The sequence below is a fragment of the Triturus cristatus genome, chromosome 7 (genome assembly GCF_964204655.1).
Source record: "Triturus cristatus chromosome 7, aTriCri1.1, whole genome shotgun sequence".
Classification (NCBI taxonomy): domain Eukaryota; kingdom Metazoa; phylum Chordata; class Amphibia; order Caudata; family Salamandridae; genus Triturus; species Triturus cristatus.
Window position 1 is genome coordinate 1,356,708,047 of NC_140590.1, and position 13,866 is coordinate 1,356,721,912.

At 42.2% G+C, this 13,866-nt stretch overlaps 1 protein-coding gene across 1 annotated transcript in view; it reads left to right on the forward strand.

Moving 5' to 3' along the window:
- LOC146812054 (fer-1-like protein 4) overlaps positions 1–13,866 on the forward strand; it is a 1,053,957-nt gene that overhangs the window by 174,333 nt on the left and 865,758 nt on the right. Inside the window, exon 3 of the mRNA XM_085619061.1 lies at positions 7,059–7,147. Within this exon, the coding sequence (XP_085475187.1) occupies positions 7,059–7,147 (89 nt within the window). The remainder of the gene's footprint in view (positions 1–7,058; positions 7,148–13,866) is intronic.

Here is a 13,866-nt window from a genome sequence, read left to right on the forward strand (position 1 = left end):
CACTCAGAATTCCCTTGTGAAAAACATCTCCGTAATTCACTGTTACCCATCTATAATTCTAAATATGAATCAATTATACACGTGTCCTTGTGATTGTTTTCTAAAATTTTCAATAAAATGGGGGGAAAAGGTACCACCATCATCTGTTTTTGCTTCATAACAGACAGTAACCTTATTTCCAGTTGCCCAATCTATGATACATCACACAAGCAATGTCCTTGTGTCACTTACTAGGGTCCATCAATACGATTGCTGGTTACTCAATACTCCTTGCCACCATTTGGAAAGTTTTTGTTCGAATTCATAGTAGCACCCACAATCTAAAAACGAAGCTGTAAAGCAATATTCATAAATTTGCATAACAGCTCAATTTACATTGACCATTTGCTCACTTTTCCATACAGAATTTTAACTCTACTAAGAGCACGAGTCAGGACTCTGTGGGAGGGGTGCCTCTGCTGTGATCTTATAGAGATCGGTGTGCAACCTGCAGGCCACATACTCAAATTCTTGCTTGCCATCTCACCCCCTTATCCTTCAGCTGCAGATAAAGCAGGAACCATTTTATCAGCTCATATTAACCCCAGTAATTTGCAGCATTATGTGATCAGAGGACTTTAGCAGCAAACGACATATAACAAAAGCATAATTATTAATTATTCATGAAAATAATGTATTCAGTTTATCAAAATCTTAAACCGTGCTGGCATGGAAATATACTTATTATACCAAGCAAGCATACTTTCACTTACAATTTGAATAAGACAATGTTAAGTTATTCAGTCATTGTACGGTATTCATCATTATCATAAAACCTTTATTCGGTTGACAGAAACAACCATGAAAGAGTACAATAAATATCACATATGAACAGCTCAATAAAACATATTACCATAGAGAATACAAGTCTGTATAAATCTAGGTTTATAATAAAATGCAGAAAAAGAATACAGCACATTTAACACTATCCTAAAATCAATCATGTCTCGACCGCCTAGACATTAGCGTAGATCGTAATAAACAAGATAAAGAAAATAAGACAAATTCATTTGGGAGCATCTGAAAAAAAACAAGGGCAGGACGTACTCGAGTATAATTAAGTGATTTCATCCTGGGGACTAAAAACATCTTCCTGGTCCTGCTAAAGTAATCACAGAGCAAGCCAACGTGTAAGGTGTCCTGTGGAAACCTATTGTCGCAGGCACGGGGCAACCTAGACCCAACATGAGCCCACCCACTAGGTGCAGCTAACAGATGGTGTGACTGATTGAATCTAAACCTAGCCAGTAAAAACCTGGCGTGCTGGTGTATACCAAACTTAGGGCTCCATGCCCTGTACAGTCTGTAAAAGCAAATGTCCCCACCACTGAAGATTTCTGGAACTCCAGCTGCTCCCTTGAAATCAGTGCTCTTTCAAGGAACAAACGCTTGGTATTTTTCAGTCCTCAGGTGCAGTGCTTAATTTGTAAAATATTAAGTGCCAGGGCTCTGACCAGGAGGCCACTGCAGCGTGCACCACCCATCGTCCCTGTCATCGCTGCCAAAACAACTACTAACCTACTCTCTTGCATGTAAATGCAACAGTAAAGATTATTCCAGGTCCCCAAAGCTAAAGGAATGGCTGGGAAGGCAGGTATTAGTAATTTTTTAATGTATGTTGTTTCCCTAAACAGCTGTAATACTGCTCCTCTCTAAATTACATGAGCAGCGCCACCTTGTCGCAGACTGCCCTAAGTGCAGTGTTGACAATTAGGTGCCGGTGCCGAGCACCTGAAACCAATTAAGTGCCGGTGCTCAGCACCGGAAAGCTCCGGCTCAAATTAAGCACTGCTCAGGTGGACAAGGAATACAGGTCAGAAAAGATGTTCACTCACCCCTGGGTGGCAAAAACTGTATTTACATAAAATATCCATGCAATTCATGATGCATATTTAAGAGACAAACAGTCTGAAAGAATCAGATGATTAAGTTTTAAGTCCTCTCCGGTCCAGATCTTAATCCAACACAACAAGGGTCTGAGGGCAACTAAATCAGGTATGTGTGAAATTCCAAGCTCTGCCGCCACTGAAAAAGCCAGAGTGCATTGCAGAGCTTTCACTAATTGACAGAGAAATTGATTTTCAAGAACTTGGATTATCTCTATATTCGCAAACCCTCAAACTTCACTTCCATAGCGAATCTGTGACACACACATGGCCTGGTATACCTTTAGCAACACTTGCAGAGACCAAGAACCCAATCTAAGTGTAAAGCTAGTTACTGCACCAATGGTTTGGATAAGTTCCAAGTAAGTTCCTACCCTCAACAAGGGATTTTCAGTTGTTTTTCACATCAAATAAAACCCCTAAATAGGTGGGCACTTTCCCCAAGGTGTGGTTAGCCACCTTGATGGTTTTGGTGCACATGGATCGTGGGCCGGCCATCATGATGTAGGACTTTGAGAAGTGCACGGACAGGTCAAGGCTCTCCATGAAGAACACAAATTTGTCCAACAGTAGCTGCAGTCCCATGGCCGTACGGGCCATAAGAACGGCATCGCTGGCATCAATCAATCAATCAATCAATCAATCATGGCATTTGTAAAGTGCACTACATACCCGCGAGTGACTCAAGGTGCTGGGGGCGGGGGGAAGCTGCTACTGTTCGAAGAGCCAGGTCTTGAGAAGTCTTCTGAAGGTCAGAAGGTCTTCGGTCTGCCGCAGGCGGGTGGGGAGGGTGTTCTATGTCTTGCCGGCGAGGTGGGAGAATGATCGGCATCCAACAGTACTGGGAGTGATCTGGCTCCCACTCAGACAGTCTGCCTGGACAGAAAAGAGGGCACTCTTGAGCCCATTTACATATAATGTGAACAAGAATGGCACTAAAATGCACCCTTGGCGGGCACCACTTCTCATCAGAAAAAAATGGGTGCTGGCCAAACCATGCAAAAGCATACTGAAGTAGTGGTCTCCGAATGCAGATCTGCCACAAGGGTCACAATGCTTGGGTCTACCCCCAGGGGGAATAACAGGCCCCAAAGTTTGGTGCTATTAACCCTATCAAATGCAGACATAAGATCCATAAATGCTAAACTGAAGGATTCTGGCTGAACAACTGTATATTTATTGATATTTGGGCTTGGTGCAGTTGCTTGTAACCACTGATCCTTCAACTAGTGCACCAATATGTGTTGCATTGACCCTACAACTTCTTCTTTTTTTAAAAAAAAAATTGCCAACTTGTGTTCCTGCTCTCTGCTCTTCTGGCTGTATGTTGTGCCCCCCGTAGCAGCTGTCATTTACCTGTTAATCTTATTACTCGCTGTGTACCCTTTGTCTGTGACTTTTGGGTCTACTACTGTTTGGTACTACTACTTGATATCGTTACTTGAGTCTTATTCCCTCTTTCAGCCTTGTGTAAAGCGCTCTGATATCCCTCGGGATCTTGTTCGCGCTATATAAAACGTTATAAAATAAAATAAAAAAATAAATAAATAATAAGATAGAGATTCAGACATTGGTCAGATGTTGACCCGCTTATTCTGAAACCATATTGGATCCTGCTTAGGAAGTCATTGGAGTCAGCCCATTCCAATAGCCTGTTAAGGACGACCCTCCTTAGAACCTTCACCTTCGCATCTATCAGGGAAATGGGACACTAAGATTGTGGATTGTCCTTGTCGCCCTTCATAAACACGGGGCAATCACTGCAGGCTACCAAGAGGTCATCGCTGCAGCCCAAGCGGGTGCATTCAGGACCCAGGTCAGGAGGGGCCCAAACAATTCGGGGTCAGCCTTAAAAAGATCTGGGGGAATTCCAATCATAAGGTATTCATTTCTATGTTCTGTAAACCATATTTACTTGAGAATTTCTCCTGATTCACATTATGCCATTAATTTAATTAGTGGCTAACAAACACACACTGTTCTTTCAATTTGAAGAGCATTACAACCCAGTAATAGCATGAACTCCTATTCACTAAAATGCCATTGGTGGAGGAAGTGACATCATATGAAGTGAAATCATATGGTCTTTGATGTCTTCCCAAATGTGATGCCATGCGACCTTTGACCCTGGTAGTCTCAGGAAGTATGTCACTAAAGGTGAAACTGTACAATTAGTGGAAAATGAATAAAAGGGGCATGTGAATTTAACTAGATCAGCATTGCACAATTTAAATATACACTATGAAACACTCTCCATGGTTCCAAAGAAGCATGGACCAATCAGAATCAACCATGCATTTGCAGACTTCTTCCCAGGCCTTGTACAATAGGGGACTTCAGCTGCATGACCTTCAAAAAGATATCTCGGAACAGAATGGCACATTGCGATCAGTTTTTCCCAGGTGCAGATGTAGAATTCACTATTCACAGAACATAATCTGTTCTTAGAGAAATCAAACATTTGCAACGTTTAATTAATTCAAACTACTGTAGCTCAGCTCCTGAAATGAGAGGAAGAGTGAAAGAACTTAGCATCCAAAAACACATTTTCAGGTAGCATGAGTCCGCTAAACCGAGGCTTTACCCCATCGTGTAAAATTTCCTCTGAAAACTCAGCTGAGAAGGGGTCGTTGAGTTGACAATTGGATGTCTTTTTTTTAACTGTCCGTCGCTGCCAGGTATATCATGTAGGTGAGGACAGGAAAAAAAGAAAAATGACCATCATACCATTGGGGACACCTCCCGAAGTGTGGCGGTCAATAGTTTTTATTTTTCAAAAAGATGCTGCTGATTTAATCGTTTGTTTTTGGAAAATAAAAAACTGTGAAAAAGCTTGCCAGCTGGCCATCCATCATGTTTGAAGGAGACGTCCTTTAAACTTTTCCTAAACTTACAGGAAACACCAAGACAACAGTTCCTACCAATGCATAGTAATGGAGGTGGGGCCTGCAGACATCTCTAATTTTGGCAGGCAGGATAAAGGCAGCCGGCTGATGTAAAGTGCTCCACGACCCTGTCTGCCTTTGGACTGTGTGCCAAACCCGAAATCAGACCCTCTTTGTAGAGTGGTACAGTGGGTGAAAAACGAAGGGTTGGAATGCTACATCATGTGATTTCCAGTTGACAGTCAATTTGCAAGCATTTGTCCTATCACCCTTTGGTTGTCTATAGTATGCCTGGAAACTTGAGACTAGTGCAGCTTTCTAAGCCTACTACTGGCAATGTTTGTGCATTCCAAAAATGAGTACATTTGCATCCATTCAAGGAGTACGTCTATGGTTGCAGATCTACTACTTTTTTGGTAAACCAATTACTATATCTATTTAGGTTCCCGATCCCAAAAAATTTAAAGTTAAACTTCTTAGCGAAGTCAGGACAAAGGTGATACTGGGAGAGACCAGTTGTCCTCCTCCTTTGTTTTTGCCAAATCAGAAAATACCTTAATGAGAGGGGTTTTTGATAGTTGGCTTGCGTAGTAATGCAACAAGTCAGCACAATCAGCTCTTTTAATTTCTCCCAGAAAATGGAACATTGCATTTTTAGCCTTGGCTTTGACAGAACATAGGGATCATTCAAAGCAAATTTCTTAGACTGGAATAGATTTCTGCATTTCCAAAGGTGTTTTTAGAAAACCCCCTCTGATTTTTTCTAACTATATGATATTATCATGAGCCCATATAAAAAAGCCAATAAGGCCGGTAGTAACTAACTTTCACATTAAAATTTAGGATAAGGGTCTGGGAACAATTTCCCAATTCATGACTGCATTTCTTTATGTCACCCTTTATTGTCTTACACATTGTGAGTTTAGTTGCCAATAGTGTCTGCAAGGGAAGGCAAGTTTTGATGATTAGACCCTGATAATTATATTGCGGAACAACATCTAGAGTTTCTCCTTAGCAATTCCATGAAAAGTATTGTTCCTGTTACCAGATCTCATATTTTTGGCAGTATTAGCCTTGCAGTATATGTTTAGGTTATCATGTGATAGTTGAAGGCCAACACGGGTGCGACAAAGCAGTAACTTCATTATCATAAAAGAAGGAAGAGACGTGCAGGTCTTTAGCTGAGATTACATTCTCCTTTCACAAGATAACATTTAGATTGAAAGGGAAACATTAAAAACATTAGTGGGGGAAAAAGTATATTTTAAAGTACCTTGTAGGCAGATGCCCTTGTATTATGCCCCTTGTCTCTTCCTATTTGCACCATGGCCTGAATATCTTCATAAAATAGAGTTTTACATTTGATAATCCCCTTTTGAACACAGATATTTTACATTTTCAAAAACAAAAATGAATCCAGCCACTGTGATGAAGTCTGACTTCAGGTCAATGAACACATTACTTTCAATCATTGTTATTAATAATTGTTATTATGATATGAATTATTGTTACATTTTATTGTTATAAGTAAGTGGCATAGATTTGATCACAATGTGACCTCTGAGTGTCTATTTAAAGCAGATAAGGGTATTAATACAATATTTCTACAGGTCTACGCAAACTTATGGTTGACAAATTCATGATAATTGTTTTGACCTAGAAATAATTAAACAAATTCTGTTCTCTTAAAGATGCTCTTGAGCGTTCAAATGTCTTCTTTTCCCCAGAATTACATTATAAGTACACAGTGGCTGCCAAAATATGTATTTTTGTTTGGGTCTCGCCTACCAGACAGCACTGTCTGGTTTGCAAAAGACCTTTTTTGGGATTAACCAAAAAGGTACACAGGACTTAACAGCCCACCCATTGCTTACCATTGGTTGGCTTTATTGTCACTCCTATTTGATTGCTTATTATTCAATGGCTTGCCTTCCTGATTTGTGTTTGTTCTTCCCCTGGAGCATAGCCTCTTACTTATCCTTCTGATTGGCTGACTTGTATGCTTCCACTATTCCCTTTCAGGGAACTATTTTTTTCTTTTTGGTTAAGCAATCCATGAGATTGCATGTGTTTTCCAGATGTCTACCTCATGTCATTCTTCCCTGCCAAACACCACCACCACTGAGCTCTGTTTTGCTCTTTCCCTTGTGAGCATCTCCCTCTACCCCATGTTGCTCTCTCCTTCGTGTGACTTTTCTCTGTGTTAGCTGTTATGGTTAAAGTAACTGTATTGCATTTTGATTTGCAGCTCTTCCGTTGGCCTCACTATGGAAAGCTTATTATGGAAGAGATGTTGGTGGTTAAAGTGTACAACTGCAGCAAAGTCTTCACAAACAGGTCAGTTTTCTGTCAATTGCTAAGAGTGGTTTGAACTCCTACACACACTCATAGAGCAGCACGGAAATGGTAGTATGTGTGACTGTTGAATTGCTATGCATTTCCATTATTACTGCAGAGTGAAAGTACGGCAGTAATATCATATACCTTCATTGAAATCGCAAAAGGCTGGTGATAACTACAGACAAGTGCAGTAAAGCATATTTTTAAGCAAGCGCCATTTTAGAACTTGTTGTGCTGCATGTTTTTGTTCCTTTTCTCTTGCAAAGCAGCATGGTGACAATGAGAAGCTTAAAGAGTCAATTCTCTCACCTGTTTAGAAAGTGCATGATTTTTAGGCACCCATCTATTTACACATGTTGTCTGAGTCAGCAGGATGAGTGGAACAGTTCGATTTTTATGACAATATTAACAATGAGAGAATTACTTAATTAAAAAAGTATATTTTCATAATATATAAAGTGCAGAATATTGTGAAACTAAAATAGGCATGGAAGGACCAGAAAGAAATCATTTTGGCCAATTTAAGTGTCAGCTTAAAACTGTGAGGAAGTACTTGGCTGTGGGCAAATTAATTACCAAGAAAGATTGGGGCTGCTCTTTCTGGGATACAAGTTACAGGTCTAGTATTTGCCTTTAATTGCAGCAGTTATGTGGTGATCATCATCATAGTGAAGGGATTCCTAATCAGATTGTGTAAATGCTAATAGTAGGTAACATTATTTGCGGCAGTTGGATCAAGGCAGTGGCAGAGGTACAAGAATACATTTAAACCTTCGAACAACCCAGTTTTGAGATTGCCTGATTTCTATCTGCTTTGACACTGAAGGCCTGACTTCACACTAGCAATAAGTGCTCTGGGACAGTTCTAGTGGCTATAACCTCTTGTAAATGTGCCCCTGAGTTCACCACAAAGGTCATGTAGTCTCTGCCCTATTCTTCCAGTGTTCTTTAAAAAACAGCAATCCAGGCACTCTTCCTAAACTGCAGGTCAGAGTACGACCAAATGTAGCAAGCCCCTACCTTCACCCATCAACATGTTGCTGCTGCTACACTGTCTGCATGGTGTCCCCATGCTTGTTCCTTCTGCTCTTTCAAATATGTTCAGGTTGGAAAGCCTCCGACCTCAGGTCGGAGGCTTTCAGACCGACATCCATTGTTTAAAGTCCGACCACCTCATTACAATGTAGGCGGCCAGAGTTTAAACCGGCCGGTCAGACCTACTGGCTTCCCACGGGCTCAAGGAGCCCGCCACCAGTTGTAGACTGCACATAATCCCCTATGGACGGCATTTCCGCATTCAGGATTATGATGTCGGTTTCGGACAAGCTTTTCATGTCAGGCTTTCTGACATGAAAAGCCTGTCTGAAAGAGATTTTGGGGCCCCTAGCAGTGCCCCTTTCCTTTCTGGCCTCCGGTTGTGAGCCGGGGGGGGCACTTATGGTGCCCCCCTCTAAATCCCTGCACCGTGTGGCAGGCACCGTGAGGTGCTTGTCACATGGTGCAGGGATTTACACAAACTCCCTTTTCTCTTTGGGAGCTTGTGCTGTGGGCAGAAACCGCCTGCAGCACAAGTTCCCATACAGAATGGGAGTTTGCGACAGCACCATGAGCGGTCGCATCATAATTTGGTGTGCGGAACCACCGACCTATGGTCGGTCAATTCCCACACCAAAACGGTGTTGGGCGGGCTCAAGTCTTCCCGACATCGTAATAGGGCCCTTTATTTTTTTAACGATATTCATGACTTCGATTTTTTTAAAATCGATATTACTTACCTTAAAATCGATATTCTTGGCAACGATATTCTTGCTGACGATATTTCCATATTACAATATTTTGGACACAATATTTTGGTATGGCAATATTTTCTTTCTCAATATTTTGTATCAATACCCACCAAAAGATCTCTACGAGATCGAATTTAGTTTCCATATTTAGATGAGAGGGTCGAAAAGGAACTCAAGGCCGGTCCTCTATGTAACTGCATTTATACAAATATTACTCAGCATACTCTTACTATGTCAGAACTCCCTAATCAATGCATGGGAGAGAATAGCCATCAATGTATTTGTTCCACTCGACAATGGACATTATCTGATGGTAATTGTGGATATTCACTTTAGATTTCCATAAATAGAGGATCTCTCTTCCACAACTCATGAGCGAGTCATTGAGAGACTTGACGACATTTTTGCTACATTCCAGCCACTTTGAAGTCTAATAATTGCCCGGCGTTCAACAGTCGAGAAATCAGTGATTTTTTTGGAGCATCTGAATGTAAAGCATCAGAAAAGTACACCTTTGTGGCTTCAGGTTAATGGATTTGCTGAGCTTTTTATGAGTACACTAAAGAAAGTAGTCCAGTATGCAACTCTTGAGAGGCTAAATTTGAAAACTGTTGAATTCCACCCTACAAGCCTATCGTTTAATACCTTACTTGACCATAGGCGAAAGTCCTTTGACTTTGATGTTTGGGAGAGCAATGACAACCAAGTTACCTCATGGACCAACAAAAGAAGGTGAAAATACAACTCAAATGAAGGACTTGGTTAACAAGGAAAAGATGGAAGTCTATGCTGACCAGAGGTGACATGCAAACAACATTGAGTTTAACACAGGAGATTTAGTGATCGTCCACCATCTGCAAAGTAGAAAATGTGATGCTCCATATGATGCTACACCTTTCCACGTTTTGTTCACCTAGGGACTTATGGTGACTTCCTCGCATCCTGGGAAGTCTGTCACCAGAGACTCTTCTCGTTTTCGACATTTGATCGGTCTTCTGATCATGATGGTGAACGAAAGCCTGAACCTGAAAACCCAGTGACTGCTGTTGCTTCTTCACCATCTTTGAAGATCTCTGACAGTGAAGATGACAGCTACCAGTAACCAGAACAGGCCGAATAATCAAGGCACCTAGAAGGTTGATTGAAAAAATTATATATATATATGAATTTGCCGTGTATGTGCTGGAGTGTGCGTGTGGCCTGCGATATGTTGGTAGCACCAAGTTGCAGGTTCACAAGCGCATACTCCAGCACATGCGAGCTATCAGTAACAATGATGCAGCCTACCCTGTCGCTAGACATTTTAAAGAGATCCACAACAGCTGCTTGGATTTTTTAAGCTACTTTGTGGTTGATTCAGTCCCACGGCTTCGTCGTGGAGGTGATCGGGAATCCCTGCTTAGACAGCTGGAGACCAGATATATCCTCATGCTGGATTGTAAAACACCCAACGGGCTCAACTCCAGCGAGGATCTCTTTACCTGCTTATAACAATGGTCAGCACCCTAGAGGTGAGGGGATAACTTTGTTTTATGACCAACGGCCCATGTTGGATGCAGTTCCAAGGCCCTATTATGTCTTAAACTTGGTCTTCCCTGCTTGACTATTATTTGACAGATGGCTGCACCGTTTTTATCACCAACATCTGAGCTGCACATATAATAGATGAAAACAATGTTTCTATAAGAAAGTTTTTTATTATTATTATGTCTTTTTTCCTCCTCGTCATTATATTTAATAATTCACTAATGCGTGATGTTTTTTCAGGGCAGATTAGACATGAGAAAAACAATTTTTTGGATTATCCATCACATATTTAGATGTTATTACTAAGTTGACGAAACCTGAACAGTAACTGCTATTTTGCACTAAATTTTGGGCATTTGCACTTTAGCTTGTTTGAGATTTTGATGTTATAACCTCAGTCCAGGGAGCCTCGATGTATTGTTGCCCCCCCCCCCTTTTTTGCACTTGCAGCTATTTGCACTTTGCTATTTTTGCACATTCATTTTTATTTGAATAGTGTAGTATTTTTGTATTGACAATGTTCTGCCACTCGAATGATGAACTCACAGTCATTTACAGCCTGTGTTTTATGAATGTTGAGGTATTTTACAATTCTTACCAAGCTAGCTTTTTGCACATGCAGTTACTATGCACAACGTGAAATTTGTCAATCATTGTATTGTTTGTTTCATTAATGTTTGGAGTTTCACCTTGTATTTTACATCTATATGTCTTCTATGTCTATTGGCCCAGTCATCACGTGTCCTAGTCACTGGCACTTTAAATAATTTGGCTTGTACTGCAGGCGTCATGTGATCAAGGCCTCCGTGTCGAGGCCGAAACGCGTCATGGTGGTTCGTGTTGCACTCTCTGATTACAATTCTTCACACACTGAATTATTTGGGTCCTGTTTCGTCCCTCCAGAGGATGTGGTTGCAGAGGCGAAGTTCCATTCATATATATATATATATATATATATATATATATATATATATATATATAATCCAACAAAGTTGCCTGCTGTAGGAAAGGACCACCATCAGGTAAGTTTATGCCTTCAATTTTATTGCAGGAAGCGGTGCGGGGGACAACCAGACCCGCTGTATATCTCACAGCCCTCCCGACGCGTTTCGCGATGTCTCGCTTCTTCAGGGGCTCAGGCTCGAACATGGAGTCATCGGCAATGTTCTCGGCATCATCACTGTCTTCAAATACTCCGCCTCTTGGGGCGCGGCTACCGTAGTGGCCTGTGGTACTTGTGGTGCGTTGGTATTCTCAAGTGAGCTGCCGTTGAATCCTGCTCATTAATGAAAGTTTTATCCAAGTGGATTGCGGTGTGCAGTTGTCAGGAACCGCACCAACTGATTACTCCTCCAATACAGCACCCAACGTCCTTCCAAGACACGCCGGTTGGCATGCCTCCAGGACTGCTGAAACAGCAGCCGGTCACTTTCCCGCGGCTCAGGCAAGCCGCAAAATACAATCCAACAAAGTTGCCTGCTGTAGGAAAGGACCACCATCAGGTAAGTTTATGCCTTCAATTTTATTGCAGGAAGCGGTGCGGGGGACAACCAGACCCGCTGTATATCACACAGCCCTCCCGACGCGTTTCGCGATGTCTCGCTTCTTCAGGGGCTCAGGCTCGAACATGGAGTCATCGGCAATGTTCTCGGCATCATCACTGTCTTCAAATACTCCGCCTCTTGGGGCGCGGCTACCGTAGTGGCCTGTGGTACTTGTGGTGCGTTGGTATTCTCAAGTGAGCTGCCGTTGAATCCTGCTCATTAATGAAAGTTTTATCCAAGTGGATTGCGGTGTGCAGTTGTCAGGAACCGCACCAACTGATTACTCCTCCAATACAGCACCCAACGTCCTTCCAAGACACGCCGGTTGGCATGCCTCCAGGACTGCTGAAACAGCAGCCGGTCACTTTCCCGCGGCTCAGGCAAGCCGCAAAATACAATCCAACAAAGTTGCCTGCTGTAGGAAAGGACCACCATCAGGTAAGTTTATGCCTTCAATTTTATTGCAGGAAGCGGTGCGGTTCCTGACAACTGCACACCGCAATCCACTTGGATAAAACTTTCATTAATGAGCAGGATTCAACGGCAGCTCACTTGAGAATACCAACGCACCACAAGTACCACAGGCCACTACGGTAGCCGCGCCCCAAGAGGCGGAGTATTTGAAGACAGTGATGATGCCGAGAACATTGCCGATGACTCCATGTTCGAGCCTGAGCCCCTGAAGAAGCGAGACATCGCGAAACGCGTCGGGAGGGCTGTGTGATATACAGCGGGTCTGGTTGTCCCCCGCACCGCTTCCTGCAATAAAATTGAAGGCATAAACTTACCTGATGGTGGTCCTTTCCTACAGCAGGCAACTTTGTTGGATTATATATATATATATATATATATATATATATTACCTACTGGCGGTCGCCAGTAGGTAGTTATAGTTAGGACCACGTTTCCATAGGAAAACCTCAACATTCTATTTTGAATAACTTTGGCGCCGGTCGACGAATCCTCGTGAATTTCTCAAAATAGGTGGGGCGCTACGCTCCGCTCCTACCCTGAAAGTCTCGGGGGGATCCGTCAAGCGGGGGCTGAGATAAAAGGGGGGTCCCAAAACGCGTTTTTCCCATGCATTTTTCCATAGGACCTTTAGAACGAGCTACAGCCCGAACGGCTGAACAGAATTACTCAAAATTTGGCAGAGAGGTAGTCCCTAGGTCAAGGAAGTGCCTTTTGTAGGTTTGGTGTAAATCTGTTCAGTAGATTCTGAGAAAATAGCCTTTAAATCAATATATATATCTGAGCCCGCTTACGGTACGCTTACCGTACGCTTACGGTAAGCGTACGGTGGCGTGCGCGAGCGCGATTCTGATTGGCTCTTAGATCTTAGTAAACATTCGAATCGGCCGAAACCAGGAAGCGGCGGCCGCCATTTTGTGTATTTCACTCTGAAAAAAAAGAGTGAAAACAAGGAAAGGGGGCAATGAGGAGAGTTACAGACCCCCTAACATTTGTAAGGGGGTCAAAAAAGGACAGAAAAGTACAAAAAAAACATTTATTGATTTTAAAAAAAATCACGGGGTACGCGTACGGTAAGCTTACGGTAAGCGTACGGTAGAAAAAAAAAAAAAAAAAAAATGAAAATCAGATTTAAGTGTTTAGATATTAGGGGGCTCTAAAAAGAGCCGTTGTGTTTATGAAATGATTTTTTAGTGGTACCTACAAGTAAGTACCGATGCAGAGTCTAAGGTTCAAGAGGAAGACTCTGTTCCCTTCATCATTGAAGTGCACACCATCTCCTCTATAAATGTCTTGCATGTCATAACGCAAGTTGTTGTGGTAAATGGCACCCATACCATAGTCACGGAGGAAAGCAGAAACAGATTTGTTGACGTGCTTTCTTGCT